Genomic DNA, 15,012 nt, shown 5'->3' on the forward strand with positions numbered 1-15,012 from the left:
GATTCTACGATACGTTGCGTGGACACACAGCGCCAAACCAGCTTTTCGATTTACGCTCATAGTGTATCGATGAAACAGGGTGTTTTAGCAACGTTCGACCTCTGAGTTTTACTGCACGGTCTTGGCGAAACTAGCACCGCAACAACCTTGGCCAGAGCGCCAAACTTTCGTCCACCTGATACAGGAACAGTTTCTCCAGATCATGACTACCAGACTGGAAGGCACGCGGCTCTGCTCTCTATCAAATCATCAGAGAAAGGAGACATAGCAAGAGGCGACCCATCACTGCAGCTACTGTGCCGGACGGGCAACGTGCAGGCACACACATCGCCATCTCCAGTGTCCTCACAGCTTATTAACGCATTCTCTATGTGGCAGGTCAAGGGCCTGACACTGACATCGCAGACGTCCTGCACGACCTTCCACCTTCGGCGAGCTCGCAAGGAGACGATACATTCTTGGAGGCCGTCACACTGGAATAAATGCACGTGGCCGTTCGGTGGGGCGTGAGAAACAAATCCTTCGGACCTGACGGTCTTCCGCTTCTATTTTATAGCACTTTTTCTGACCTAATGGGGGAAATTTGGAGACTGATGGCTGCGAACTCCTCGATCCAGACTTTAGCACCTCCCCCCCCCCCCCCCTTCCGCCGCGAATTTTTGAAGGGCATGGCAATACCCGACCCAAAACCATAAGGGTGTCGCCGACCACAAGACTTTCGGTCGTTGACATTAGTGAATTGTTATTACAAAATGTTCGCAAGCGTACTTGGTGCTAGCTTCCTCGCTACTGCTGCACATGTCGTTCACCCTTACCAAACATGTCTGCAAGGTGGCAGTAATACACACACTGAATTAAGATCTTATACAGATTTTGTGGCGCTCATGTCGGCATGTCGCTTAGAAGGCTCCCTCATGGCGGTTGACCTAGACCACGCAGTTGACAGAGCTGAGCACGATTTCTTGCAGGCTGCCTTACAGAATCTGGACCTGTCTCCAATATCGGCAGGTGTGGTTCTACGTCTCATTCACGGGATCCGTTCCACTGTCCTTGTCAATGGGTACAGCTTGAACCGTGAATTTACTTTCAAAACCGTTTCTTAAAAATTTACTTTATTTACTAGCGATTCATCAAGAACATTAACACATTTAATCACACTATGTGAGCGTGGAAGTAGTTGTCAGTGTGTAACTGTTGAAAGCAAATTTCTTTCAACAAATGGAAATTTTATTCCTAAAAAACCCTTTCTTTTTTAAAAAAAAACACAGATCTAAAAATTATAATCAGAAAGCACCCTCTTAATATCAAGTTGCAATTTATTCAGAGGCAGAAATAACGATTTTTTTTTTCTTTTGACAGTATGAGCTTTCGGGCTGAGGACCTTGCCGCTCCCTTTTAACACGGCCGTAGTCCCGACCGCTCACAACAACACTGGTGCAAATCTCCAACACACCAGATTACTTTAAACAAAAATTTTAACAACTCACACAAGCACATAAACTATACACCCCGTACGAGGGATGGAAATGGTACAAAACACTAGTATTAAAAAAATTAACTTGCCACCGAAGGTGCAACTTGATTTAAAAATACTCTTACGGTGGAAGGGTGGCAACTTTATATACTAAAATGACCATTTAAATAAAAACCCATGAAGTGCAGTTTTACATAAAATATACAAACATGATCTATGTTACACATACACCGCCTCTCAAGATGACAGGCGTATTTCGGGAATTCGGACGTTACACTTCAATTAATAAATTCATTAACACCGAATCCGACAAACATGACAGAGGCAGCTATTAACGTACGGCAGACCGACAGACACACAGACAGACAGACAGACACAAATGCGGACGAGAGAGAGACGAGCAAGATGGGGACGAGACTGACCAAGAAAACCAGTAGAATTTAACAAGTAAATGAAACAACATATCTCCAATCACTTAACTTCTAATAAACTGTGATTTCTGGCGAAGACCTGGCGCAGCACCCCCAACGCTCTCCCGAACCGTCCGCTGCCAGCCGTTTCAACGGACGCACCCGTCTCACGGCGTCGCAGCTCGCGCCGGCCAGCCCGTTCACTATAGAGTGCTCAGTGCAAAAAGGATGCCCCCTGTCAGCCTTTCTCTTCGCCGTCACCCTCGAGCCAGCACTTCATGTTCTTCGGGAGCGTTTGGGGGGGCTTTCGTCTCCTCAATGTGCATTTTGAAAGTTGTGCCTACGAGGACAACGTAGTTATCTTGACGAGGTCGGCAGAAGATATACATACGGCGATCGCGTGGCTTCGGCGCTAGGGCAAGGTGGCTAGGCGCCGTATCAACGTGGCGAAAGTCGCACTACATGAATGTGGGCAGAGGACTGAATATCAGTACGCCAGTACGCAATACGAAGGTCCCGGCGATGAAATGTTTGGGAGTGAGTGACGTTCTGTGGGAGCGTGCAGCGTGCAGCAGCAGCTACGTATAGCCGTCTACCTAATATGATCCGCACGGAAGTGCGTCTCCATATATTTCTAACACTTGACTTGATGTTGCGGGTACATTTTGTAAACGTGTACCTCGCCCTGAAAATTAATCATTACACATGCGCTCTTTCAATGCCATCTACGGTGTCTGCGTAGGCGGCCTTTGGTCATTTCGTCAGCGATGATAGGGTGTTCAAGGCCCGTTACGAGACACTGACATTGCGGGCGGTAAAACGTACAAAACAGGGCTCGCGTTCTCTTTCTGCTGATTAGGTATGCCTATGTGTTTCAGACAAGGACACTCTCACTGGTACACTGACTGATGCGGTGGCGCCTCAATCCCTCTGGCCGCCGATTCCTGTCACATTCGCAGGTATCTGGGTGACGTGAGTTATCTGATGGATGGTTATCTTTTGGATGTCCTGCGGACCACGCAGGCTCTCAGAACCAATGATTTCTACCACTATCTCCAACGGACACTGCCTGCTAATGTGTTGAGTGGTACTTAAGTAAATAAATTAGTGAAATCAAAGTGAAGTAGAAATTAGAATATAAATAAAAAACTTAGTTTAGTTTAGAAGAATTACACACTGGCAAACAGAGGGCAAAACAGCAGAGCAGAAGAGACAATGACCATGAAGTCAGCAAGTTCCACATAAGCGGACGCTGTCGATTCAGCCGTCAGGGCATCGCCCGACCGGCTCACGTGTTTCTCAGTTGTCACATGTGATCAAAGGCCCTCGCCTACATTCCAAGAGCCAATGACCGACGTTAAGAAGATTCTTCAAGAAGCTTTTCAACGTGACAGAGGAGGCAATGACCGTGAAGTCGTTCACCTCCAGTAAACTGAAGTGAATAAATATGCGAGGCGCAGTGGGCCCGACGGACGAAGGAAGAAGAGAAGAGTAGCAGTAGTTTTCAGTCAGTTTCGGTGCTGAAGACCGTCATGCAAGAAGAGACTACATCATGCACGGACGCACCAAGTCCGCCGCTGTAATGGAATAGCAAGCAGCAGCCTCGGCGCCAGAAGACAGAAGTTAAAAGGTATTTGAAGTCTGATTTTTACGTACCCGGGTGACTCGTGAGGACGGGAAGGAGACGGCCTCACATCAGCAGTCACCTGTGAGCTGGGATGAAGATGTGACAGCCGAAGACTGGCAAGCGGGAGTCCGTTGTTCGAGTCCGGGACACTGGCCTTCCCCCGACGCGCCGCTCCGCTGGCCGACGCACAACACACGCGGCCGCTTAGAGAAGAGAAACACTGGGACGCCACATCCAAGGTATCACCATCCGATGCACGACTTCGCTCGCAATAACTAAACGGGCCACCTCGCGCTGCACGTCTCCAGTCAGCTGGGCGAGACGGCGACACGAGATACACACTGCCACGCGTAATCAGACGCCGCCGCTGCCGCAGCAGAAGGCTTCGCAAACGACACAGCTGCCGTTCTCCGAGCCAGAACATCGAGTAAGGAAACAGTTGTATGAAACTCGCAATAAAAGTTATTTTATGTAAAAATGCTGTTTCATTCTACCTCATACCCGAGCCAAGGAAGAACCCACCCTGCCCACATGTTGTTAAGAGAGAAATTAATTTATCTAGTAGTTTCACCGTGACATAATGCTTTAGAATGCTCATCCTGACGATCGACTAGCATCAGAAGAGGAAACCCAGTTACATCTAGTAGCAGAAGTGCTACATTTGGTTACAGAATTGTTACAAATGAGACTGTACGTCGACGTCCGGCGTTTGCCTGAACGCGGGTGTAGGGTAACATACACTCGCCTTTCTTTCTCACTGCGGTGAGGGCACTGTGATATCTGATAACGACCGAAAAATTCCCCTATCAACAACGTTAACACGGTATACATCGTGCCCTCTCTACCCCAGATTCACCGCTGTCGGCACCGACATACCCCGTTTCGCTTGCGATACGGTGGCCGGCTACTGGCTCTTCACACGTCGCATGTTGGCGTTATTTCTGCGACGGACGCCTCAGTACATAGAGCCCTCCGAACTGATCCATCCCGACGTCACTTACGCCCCTGCTACTCGTCATAACGCCACGGTGCGTGTTAAAAGTATAACGTTGTCATACTCTTTTAGTGAGGGCGTTGCAGCGTTGTTAGATTTTTGGCACTAATTAAAGATCTATCACACGGTTATACGGCGCAAGGCGTAATGTGGATCGCACTTTGCGAATTACTTGGGGTCGTCGTTTAAGCACACTTCAGACCATTGGGGTGAACTGGGCGTGAGAAGAGACTGACGTTATAGCACACGATGGACTGGCGACAGACATCAACGTTAATTATAGGGTGTTTAACCCTCGTTGAATGGGAAGACGACCTGGATATCCCACCGTCTGGCTGCTGTGAACATTCTCCGCAGAAGATTAAAAAAATAAAAGAAAAGCCGGCCGAAGTGGCCGTGCAGTTGAAGGCGCTGCAGTCTGGAACCGCAAGACCGCTACGGTCGCAGGTTCGAATCCTGCCTCGGGCATGGATGTTTGTGATGTCCTTAGGTTAGTTGGGTTTAACTAGTTCTAAGTTCTAGGGGACTAATGACCTCAGCAGTTGAGTCCCATAGTGCTCAGAGCCATTTGAACCAAATAAAAGAAAATATAATTAAAAACACAAATAAAATATAAAAGTAAAAAACCAAAGGTGAAATATAATAAAAGTATTCTTTTTTTTATTTTTATTTATTTATTTATTTATTTATTTTTTTTTTTTTTTTACACAGACATTCACCGATGTGCTTCGTTTTTGTTCGTAGGCGGAGTCTGAAGTGGCGGCAAACATCCGTCCTAGTTAGCTTATAGGATTAAAGTGGCGGTGGCACTACCTACTGTTTTTGTTTGTATGTTAGATACGCTTTTGGAGTATCAGGGATGTTATGGCCAACACTTACCAACACTTAAGTGGAAGAGGTCTACGAACTAAAAATCCCGGTCCAGCACAAATTATCAACTTTCTCCATTAGTATAAATGATTGCCCACTGACAGACAATGCCTCTAATTCCTTTGTCTTAATGGCTTTCAAACCGGTAGCAGAGATGGAAATCGGTCACACTTGTAGGTAGCATTGAGCAGAGAAGAAAAGTCTAGTAAAAGCTTATCTCACTACATAATATCAATGAGCTGCAACAAGCTTTGTATTTGTGACAGTATCTCTCAATTGTTGTTACCGACCAAACGTCGTCTCCCGAAACCCCCGCTCCGCTTAAGAATACAACGTTCGATGAGATCAGAAACAGGAAACTGTATGATTGACACTTAATGTGACCAGTAATTTGAACCAAATTCCCGGTGACTCTTTTGAAAATAGCCACTTTCCAATAATATAGTATTCCGTATCTGTGTAGATTTTGCGTAATAGATAAAATAACAACGTGTATTATTATCACCTGGGATGGCTTACTGACACAAAGATTCTTGGAAGCATAGCTGAGTATCACAAAAGTGAAACACAATTAATTCTGATTATATCAAATTTTGTTCCTCTTAAAAGTTCTGGAATATATTTAAATCACTTTGGATGATGGCACTAAACGAGGTAAATATTAAAAGAAATTAGCTTTTGTTTCGTAATACTGATGTTTCAAAATTAACATTTCATACATATTTCCACTGGTTTGAAAGTCTTACTGTTCGTTTCTGATTAGTTCATCAACAATTTGCAAAGATAACTGTTATTCTATTGTCACATCTGTGTATTGTGCTGGTCAAGATTTTATTACATTACAGAACTAACGAGCAGAGTGATTCAGGCTCTGAATTCAATAACCCCAAGGAATATCTGCGTCATGAGCTACAATACAAAACGACATAGCGGACCTGCATGCATTTACAGATTATGTACATTACAGTTGTAGCTAATTAGGTTTACAGTGAGTTCGTCGGATTGGTCTGGCAAGCATCATCACTGCGACATGAAAAATTCTTACCTTGAACAAGTTATTATTGTTATTCACGTATGGGCCCAATAGGACCACCGAGGTACAATCCATCAGTGTCGTTTTTGATGGTTTTCCTTCCTTTGTGCCATCTAACGCAACCATCTTGGATCAGCCATCTTGGATAAATTTGGTAAAAATGCAGATAAGGCCTTATCTGCTTTGTTCCTCCTGCTCACACCTACTGTTCTGATCTCGCTTTTCGGCCTGACACCACCGCTATGCAAGATAAAGTTATTTGCACTTGATAGCACAATGGTAATCGGCCATCACTCTACTATGCTATGAAACGTGCAACTGCCACATGGGCCATCAGCGACAATAAATTCATATCGCTGATGCAGCACACGTTTATATAGTAAAGACACCCAATTTATGTACACTACTTGTAGTAATCGTATTACATCTGCTCATTGTCTGATATGTTTTAAATCTACAGATATTGTCACTAATCAAAAATACTTGCAATCACCAAACAAAGTTACTTATTTTGTGACTTGACTGGCAAATGCCTTATTTATATAGTGCATGCAAAGAAAATATCTATTTTGCCATAACTGTAGAGCCCCCTCTCACAACAAGTACCTGTGTTCCATGTTCCAGCCATGTCTTTCTGAAAATTGGTTCCTTCTCACCACTGATGCCCAGCTGAGGCAGCTATAACTCCACACCATCGCCTTTGAGATTTCCTTCCTTTTGTATTAAAGTACCTTCTGTCTGTAACTCGAAGTGCTACCCTTGCAGAATGAAATCTTCCACAATTTTACCTCTCCCGTACTATAGTCTACAACTTTGTCAGGCCTTACTTTTCCTCTGTTTTTTGCATCACCTTGGACGCATTTACCCATCTGAAAGAAGGGGTTTCGGCTTCTGCAAACTACGTAGTATTTCTAATCAGGAAACTGTTTCTATCCAGCTTTCTAACTTTCCAGACACTGAGGCTTCACCACCGCTCTCATGACTTGGGTAATCTCAGCCAACACCTCCTCCCCTCACCGACTTTGTGACAATGGTGGATAAAGTAGCCTACTGATGAGAGCTGCATTAAACTGATCATAGTTTTGAAGACTATTAAATACGAAGATTTGAAGTTACTTTTGCAGGAAAAACATCATGCGTATAAAACATGAATCTGTAGATAAGGTTCTCAGAGTCTTGCTGATAAATGTTGAGCTGCTGCTGATAATTAGGTTACCCGATAGGAGATGTATTCGGAAGTGTCTTCGTTTTTTAGAAATCAACGGAACTTCGAACGAGCAGTGAAAAATACTTCTCAAAGAAGTGACCAGACAGTGAACATTGATTTCACGCGCGCAAACCAGCCATAAAACGTCCGCTGACGCTGGTGTGGTGTTCAGTCACTAGAAGGACACAGATCTGACGTTCCGACATTTGTTTCAGGGACCTCCGGTGCCTGAGAAACACTATCCACACCAACCTCATGTTCACCTACATGCTCGCCGACTTCATGTGGATCGTCACGACCACACTACAGGTAAGCCGCCGCTACTAGCCACAGTTACATCGCAGCAGGGTCCTTCGGTGAGAGCTTTTGCGAAACGAAGTAGATATTTTCACACTAATTTACATTCAAATTCACTCCTCACAAATACAGTTAGATTTATGTGAATATATTATAAGGTGATTTAAGTTCCAATTTTAGCTTACTACTCTTAAAACCCGGGGTTCCATCAGGATGTGTCAATTTCTTTTTCCCGAGTGATTTTCGAGTAATCTAGACAATAGTAGGGGCCCCTCATTCAATGAAGTATATTAAAAAACTAGAAACCCGCCTCGATTGCGAAAAAAAGGACCTAGTGTTAACCTAGGTTTCGGCGTAGATAACTACACCTTCTTCAGAATAATAAAACCCACAAGTGCCTAAGAAGGATGATTAAAGGAACACCATATTTATAAACGAAAAAAAGGAAAACACAAACAGTACATACACTCCTGGAAATTGAAATAAGAACACCGTGAATTCATTGTCCCAGGAAGGGGAAACTTTATTGACACATTCCTGGGGTCAGATACATAACATGATCACACTGACAGAACCACAGGCACATAGACACAGGCAACAGAGCATGCGCAATGTCGGCACTAGTACAGTGTATATCCACCTTTTGCAGCAATACAGGCTGCTATTCTCCCATAGAGACGATCGTAGATATGCTGGATGTAGTCCTGTGGAACGGCTTGCCATGCCATTTCCACCTGGCGCCTCAGTTGGACCAGCGTTCGTGCTGGACGTGCAGACCGCGTGAGACGACGCTTCATCCAGTCCCAAACATGCTCAATGGGGGACAGATCCGGAGATCTTGCTGGCCAGGGTAGTTGACTTACACCTTCTAGAGCATGTTGTGTGGCACGGGATACATGCGGACGTGCATTGTCCTGTTGGAACAGCAAGTTCCCTTGCCGGTCTAGGAATGGTAGAACGATGGGTTCGATGACGGTTTGGATGCATCGTGCACTATTCAGTGTCCCCTCGACGATCACCAGTGGTGTACGGACAGTGTAGGAGATCGCTCCCCACACCATGATGCCGGGTGTTGGCCCTGTGTGCCTCGGTCGTATGCAGTCCTAATGTGGCGTTCACCTGCACGGCGCCAAACACGCATACGACCATCATTGGCACCAAGGCAGAAGCGACTCTCATCGCTGAAGACGACACGTCTCCATTCGTCCCTACATTCACGCCTGTCGCGACACCACTGGAGGCGGGCTGCACGATGTTGGGGCGTGAGCGGAAGACGGCCTAACGGTGTGCGGGACCGTAGCCCAGCTTCATGGAGATGGTTGCGAATGGTCCTCGCCGATACCCCAGGAGCAACAGTGTCCCTAATTTGCTGGGAAGTGGCGGTGCGGTCCCCTACGGCACTGCGTAGGATCCTACGGTCTTGGCGTGCATCCGTGCGTCGCTGCGGTCCGGTCCCAGGTCGACGGGCACGTGCACCTTCCGCCGACCACTGGCGACAACATCGATGTACTGTGGTGACCTCACGCCCCACGTGTTGAGCAATTCGGCGGTACGTCCACCCGGCCTCCCGCATGCCCACTATACGCCCTCGCTCAAAGTCCGTCAACTGCACATACGGTTCACGTCCACGCTGTCGCGGCATGCTACCAGTGTTAAAGACTGCGATGGAGCTCCGTATGCCACGGCAAACTGGCTGACACTGACGGCGGCGGTGCACAAATGCTGCGCAGCTAGCGCCATTCGACGGCCAACACCGCGGTTCCTGGTGTGTCCGCTGTGCCGTGCGTGTGATCATTGCTTGTACAGCCCTCTCGCAGTGTCCGGAGCAAGTATGGTGGGTCTGACACACCGGTGTCAATGTGTTCTTTTTTCCATTTCCAGGAGTGTATGTACAAAGTCAAAACCACTACTTAACTTAATGGTGTACGCTCCACCTGACACCGGCCTATGTTCGATGGGCCATGACCCGCCATTAAGTTAAGTAGCGGTTTTGACTTTGTACATGTGTACTGTTTGTGTTTTCCTTTTTTTCGTTTATAAATGTATAGCTACGGTGTTCTTTTAATCATTGGCAAAGGTCTTCTTAGGAACTTGTAGGTTTTATTGTTCTGAAGAAGGTGTAGTTATCTACGCCGAAACCTAGGTTAAAACTAGGTCCGTTTTTCGCAATCGACGCGGGTTTCTAGTTTTTTAATATATTAACCAACGATTGCTGACGTGCTGCGATGTTGAAGGTTGTTACATTCAATGAAACTCAGAATTACAGTTATGTGATTATTTATCCGCTTAATGAAAGAATGCTAAATCCTTGTACTCTTCAGAGCACTTCGCTTTGCATCCATAAATCCTATAGCATCGTGTTCGAGTCCCTTCAGACTATTGTAAAATGAAGGAGGAAACAATGTACACGTGAAATGGCGGAGGTGACTGATGCTTTCAGAATCGCACTTGTTATCAGCTTATCCCCTGTAGACCATCTGTCAAGAGCTACGTCCACACTGACACACTTTTAACGTGTGGCATGAGTTTTAATTTCAAGAACTGTTGAATTGAAAGAACTAACTAATTACCACATCATCTGTTTTAAGGAGAAGTGAAATGAGTACTCAAGCGATGAAGAGAGCAGAATGGAGGATATCGATTTGCAATTTATCAAAAACTGCTTGTGATACAGTATAAGAAAAAGTAGTTTTACCCTGCCTGGAAGTTAAGATTTCACAAGCTCTACTAATTGTAGAAACGAAACAACAGACATGTTGCACCGGATATTAAATATTGCTTCGTGAAAAGAGGTCTATTGCTTAATAAAACTGGCAGTGAATTTTGAACTATCTTAATTACAGGGAGACATAAAGTACGATATGGCGGTGTGACTGAAACGACACGTGGTTTTAAAAACAGTAAAATCATTTAGAAATTATTAATACACAGGAACAGAATTAGGACAGCCCCAAAATATTTGACACATTGAGACCGTTGAAAAAGCAAAATACTGCGTCATGATTCAAAACTGACTACATCAAAAAGTAAAACACGTGGAGTGAACAACAAACATTGATTTTATGCTTTTAATACTATGCTATAGCTCTGTTCGTTTCATTCTATCAATGCAAACTCAATGAGCACGTCAATTCCATTCATGTGTGATCATCAACTCTTTACAAATTTCAGCAAGCAGTAATTTAATTATAGTTGCATTCAGAGAATGTGCTTTGTTCCTGTCGTCTTTTTTTATTTCATCGTGCCCCAGCAGCTCATAACAGTACTACAAACGTATATTATCCTGTCTCTGTAGCGAACCACTGAACACGCCAATTCACATCCAACCCTTAGCAATTTTCATGTGTGGCTATCGTTTTTCACTTTATATTAGTTGTATATTCAGTCGGATTTCAGGCTGCTCTCTCAACTGCGGAGGCTTTCTTTCTCTTTTTTTTTTTTTTTTTTTTTTTGTTGAAATTTGTACGTTGTCATGAATTCACTGCGTGTTGCTGTTGCTTTTCTGGTAGGACATGTCGAATTTCTCTGTGTATTTGACAATGTCGTGGTTCTTGTCACCCGTCCACCCGCTCCACTCTCTCACCCTCCTGCATCCCACGCTTTGTATGCGTATGTGATGTGTTTCATTAATTTAGAGAACGTAATTTAATTTGTACCACTGAAATACAGTACTAACAACACATTGTTTACAGACTATTAATTGAATTTCTATATGTAATACAGCGTCTGCCATCAAAGTTTTTACGGGTTTGGCTCCTCAAACAATTACTATCCAGTTTGCCGTTCGTGTACCATCTTCCATGTTTATCTCAAAAGTATGCTGTGCGATCACGAAATAGATGGGTTCCAAGAAACTTCGTTTATTTATTTCCATCTGCCCCTGATACATTCTCTCTGTTACTCTGATTTCAGAGCAGTAGAACAGTTGGCAAAGCTGTAAAAGAGGAGCTTCAAAACAAGTGTTTCATGAAAAGCCGTATACTGGCTGAAACGGAGTTACAGAAATTAGCAAAATAACCGTGAGTTTCTACAGTGCTCTTACTCCACGGAGACTACCAGTGTCGAACCGTGTCAGATATTTTATTTTTTTCAGCATGCAAATCTTCGTTACAAAGAAAAATCTGCCCTACTACCGATTGCATTATCTATTTACAGGGTGCAGACTGCGATGTGTTGCTACTTCTTTTTACGTGGATCAATACTGTTCTGGCCCAGTAGTTCGCAGTTTCCACTTACAAAAAAATAAATGCAGCTTTAATTGAATAAATATCAAGGAGAGTGAGATGTTAAAGAGTATATTTAATGTTACAAATGAACCTGTTCACCAGCACTATGTAATGTTCTCTCTGAACGTTCGTCTATTCACTCCTCAAAAAGGTATAAAATACCACCAATTTTTTAGTTTTACTTTTCTTCCGAGATAAGCATTAAGTGTAAGGATGAATTTCAGCTCTAAAGGCGGTAAATAACAACATGAAATAAATGAAATTTGTTGATTTTGAATATCATAATCGTAGTTATTACACATACACGATTACGAAACAGAATGCTAGTAAAATAATTCTATAACAAAAATGCGCCGTATAGCACTATTGATGGCGCTTCTTCTTTTTCTTCTTTCGAAGAATACATTTGGAGGGTGCGAGGAATGAACTTTGGCTACTTTTCATTGTATTATATCTCCTTAGTTTCCAAATTTACTTCATCCTTTTAGAGTGTTGTTCCCTTTCTTCTTAAGCCTACTTTCGTCTAATTGTTTTCTTTCTCTCCTGAAATACTGCCTTTTGAATTACCTTTCTGAAATGTGTTCTGTTTCCTATTGTGTCTATTGAAATTCCAGCGTTTCCCATGTCCATTTCACTCTCTGTGAACCATGAGGGCTTGGATTTGTAGCTATTCAGTACTGAAAATATCTCCTTTCTTAGTCTGTTGTTATCCATTCTCAATATATGTCCTAAAACTGTACTCTTCTCTTCCTCATTATATCTGTTAGTTTTTGGGTTTCCGAGTATAGCTCTCTGTTTGATCTTAACACGTATTCAGCATTATCGTTTCTTTTAGCTCCCAGAATTTTCCTTCAAATTCTTCTTTTGACCTTTTCTGGTGTCTCAAGATCTCCATTTCTTGTTAGTTTAAGTGTTTCTGCCGCATACAGATCTTCAGGTCTAGAAAATGTAGGGTAGTATCTTAATTTCGTGTTCCAGGACAAGAATTTTTTGTTATAAACGTTTTTGGTCATAAGAATCACTCTTTCCATTTTGTGCACTTTAGTTTTTATATCTGGCTTCTCTTTTCCGTTGTTGCTAATCCACTCTCCTGGGTATTTAAGGGAATCTGTATTGTGTATTTAACTGTTGTTAACTGCAATATTTTGAGGATCATCGCAGATGTTTGTCATGAACTATGTTTTTTCAAAGGATATTTGTAGTCCTACTTTGGCTGCTTCTTTTTGCTGTTCTCTTATTCGTTCTTGGACATTATCTATCGTATCCGTAATCAATGCTATGTCATCTGCGAAGGCTAAACAGTCGACACTGACCTTGTTCGGATTTCTTCCAAGTTGAAACTCTTTAGTATTGATGGCTTTCTTTCATTCTCGGACTACCTTCTCTAACACACAATTGAAGAGCACAGATGACAAACCATCTCACTATCAGACACCTGACTTTATTTCAAACGATTTTGAGAGCTCTCCCCTAAATTTTACTTTCGATTTTGTATTTTTCAAAGTTGCTTTAATCATTTCAAGCACTGTATTTCTGTCAATTGAATCATAGGCTATTTTTAAAAATCTACAAAATAATTATATTCCAGGTTCCTGATTTTCCTCATTTCTATTATGTTCTTTAAGTGTATTGTTCTGCACGTGACCTTCCCTTCCTAATACTCTCGTAGTGTTCTGTCAAGTATTTCTTCTGCTCTTTTCTGAAGCACCTTAGACAAGACTTTTCAGGTCACTGGCAAGAAGGAGCTTCCCCTGTAATCGCTAGGGTCTGTTTTCTTCCATTTTAATGTAGTGGATGTATTAGTCCAGATGTTCATTCTGGTGGTAAGCTGTGTGTTGTCCAGATTTCTTTGAGTACTTCTGATAGTCGTAGTATCATGTTGTCACTAAATTACTTCCATAGTTCAGCAATTATATTATCCTCTCCAGATGCTTTATTATTTTTAGGTCATTTATAATTTCTTTTATTTCTTCTGTGGTTGGCGCCTTTGAGTCCGGTGGTGTCGGATTTACAATATGGAAATTAAATTTTTCTTTCTGTGGGTCACAGTTATGTAGTTCTTCAAAGTATTTGGCAAGTATTCTACTGTTCTCTGTGCTATTATATGCAGTTTTCTGCGTTTTGGGTCCGTGAAAAATAGACTAGGTGGAGGGTATTTCTTTAAGCAACTTTTGAAAGTTTTGTAAAAGTTCCCAGAACTGTTCTCTTTGAAGTTGGATTCTATTAATGCTATTAGGGCTTTCATGTATTGCACTTTGACATTTTTAAGGTCTACACTACTGACTACTTCTCACTATTTGATGCACTTTAAATTATGTATTACTCATTACAGAAAACTTGCAGAAACATATAGATATACTGTTTCTCTGTAACGAACTGAAGGCTAGGAATTAGTCAACTGACCTCTCTTCAAAACTGATTAGTTTTGTTTTCGGTGACATGAACGTTTTATAATACAGATTCCCAACAGTCCAGGGACGCCCAAACCTCTGTTTATTTCTTTCCTTCCTTTATAACAACTGTACTGCCGACACTGGGAAATGCAGGACCAGCGCCTGTTTCCTCATTGTCTGTAAGTCCTTAACATTCAGTGTTGTTATATGTAGAGGTTAAGCTGCTGTAGACGAAAAATTATTATCTTACTTAAATAAAATTGCAGTTCCCATATTCATTCCTTATTTTTCTTACAATATTGTCTATGACATGGATGTAACTTGCAGTGCTCTCTAATATTTAAACTTCATAATAACAGTCCCTCGCAAAACATACACTACTGCCCATTAAAATTGCTACATCAAGAAGAAATGCAGATGATAAAGGGGTATTCATTAAAAAATATATTATACTAGAACTGACATGTAATTACATTGTCAC

At 42.8% G+C, this 15,012-nt stretch overlaps 1 protein-coding gene across 1 annotated transcript in view; it reads left to right on the forward strand.

Annotated features, from left to right (window-relative positions):
* LOC124606341 (diuretic hormone receptor-like) overlaps positions 1-15,012 on the forward strand; it is a gene marked incomplete at its 3' end in the record, with an annotated part of 321,156 nt that overhangs the window by 147,509 nt on the left and 158,635 nt on the right. Inside the window, exon 4 of the mRNA XM_047138324.1 lies at positions 7,831-7,924. Within this exon, the coding sequence (XP_046994280.1) occupies positions 7,831-7,924 (94 nt within the window). The remainder of the gene's footprint in view (positions 1-7,830; positions 7,925-15,012) is intronic.

Source organism: Schistocerca americana, chromosome 3 (assembly GCF_021461395.2).
Source record: "Schistocerca americana isolate TAMUIC-IGC-003095 chromosome 3, iqSchAmer2.1, whole genome shotgun sequence".
NCBI classification, from domain to species: domain Eukaryota; kingdom Metazoa; phylum Arthropoda; class Insecta; order Orthoptera; family Acrididae; genus Schistocerca; species Schistocerca americana.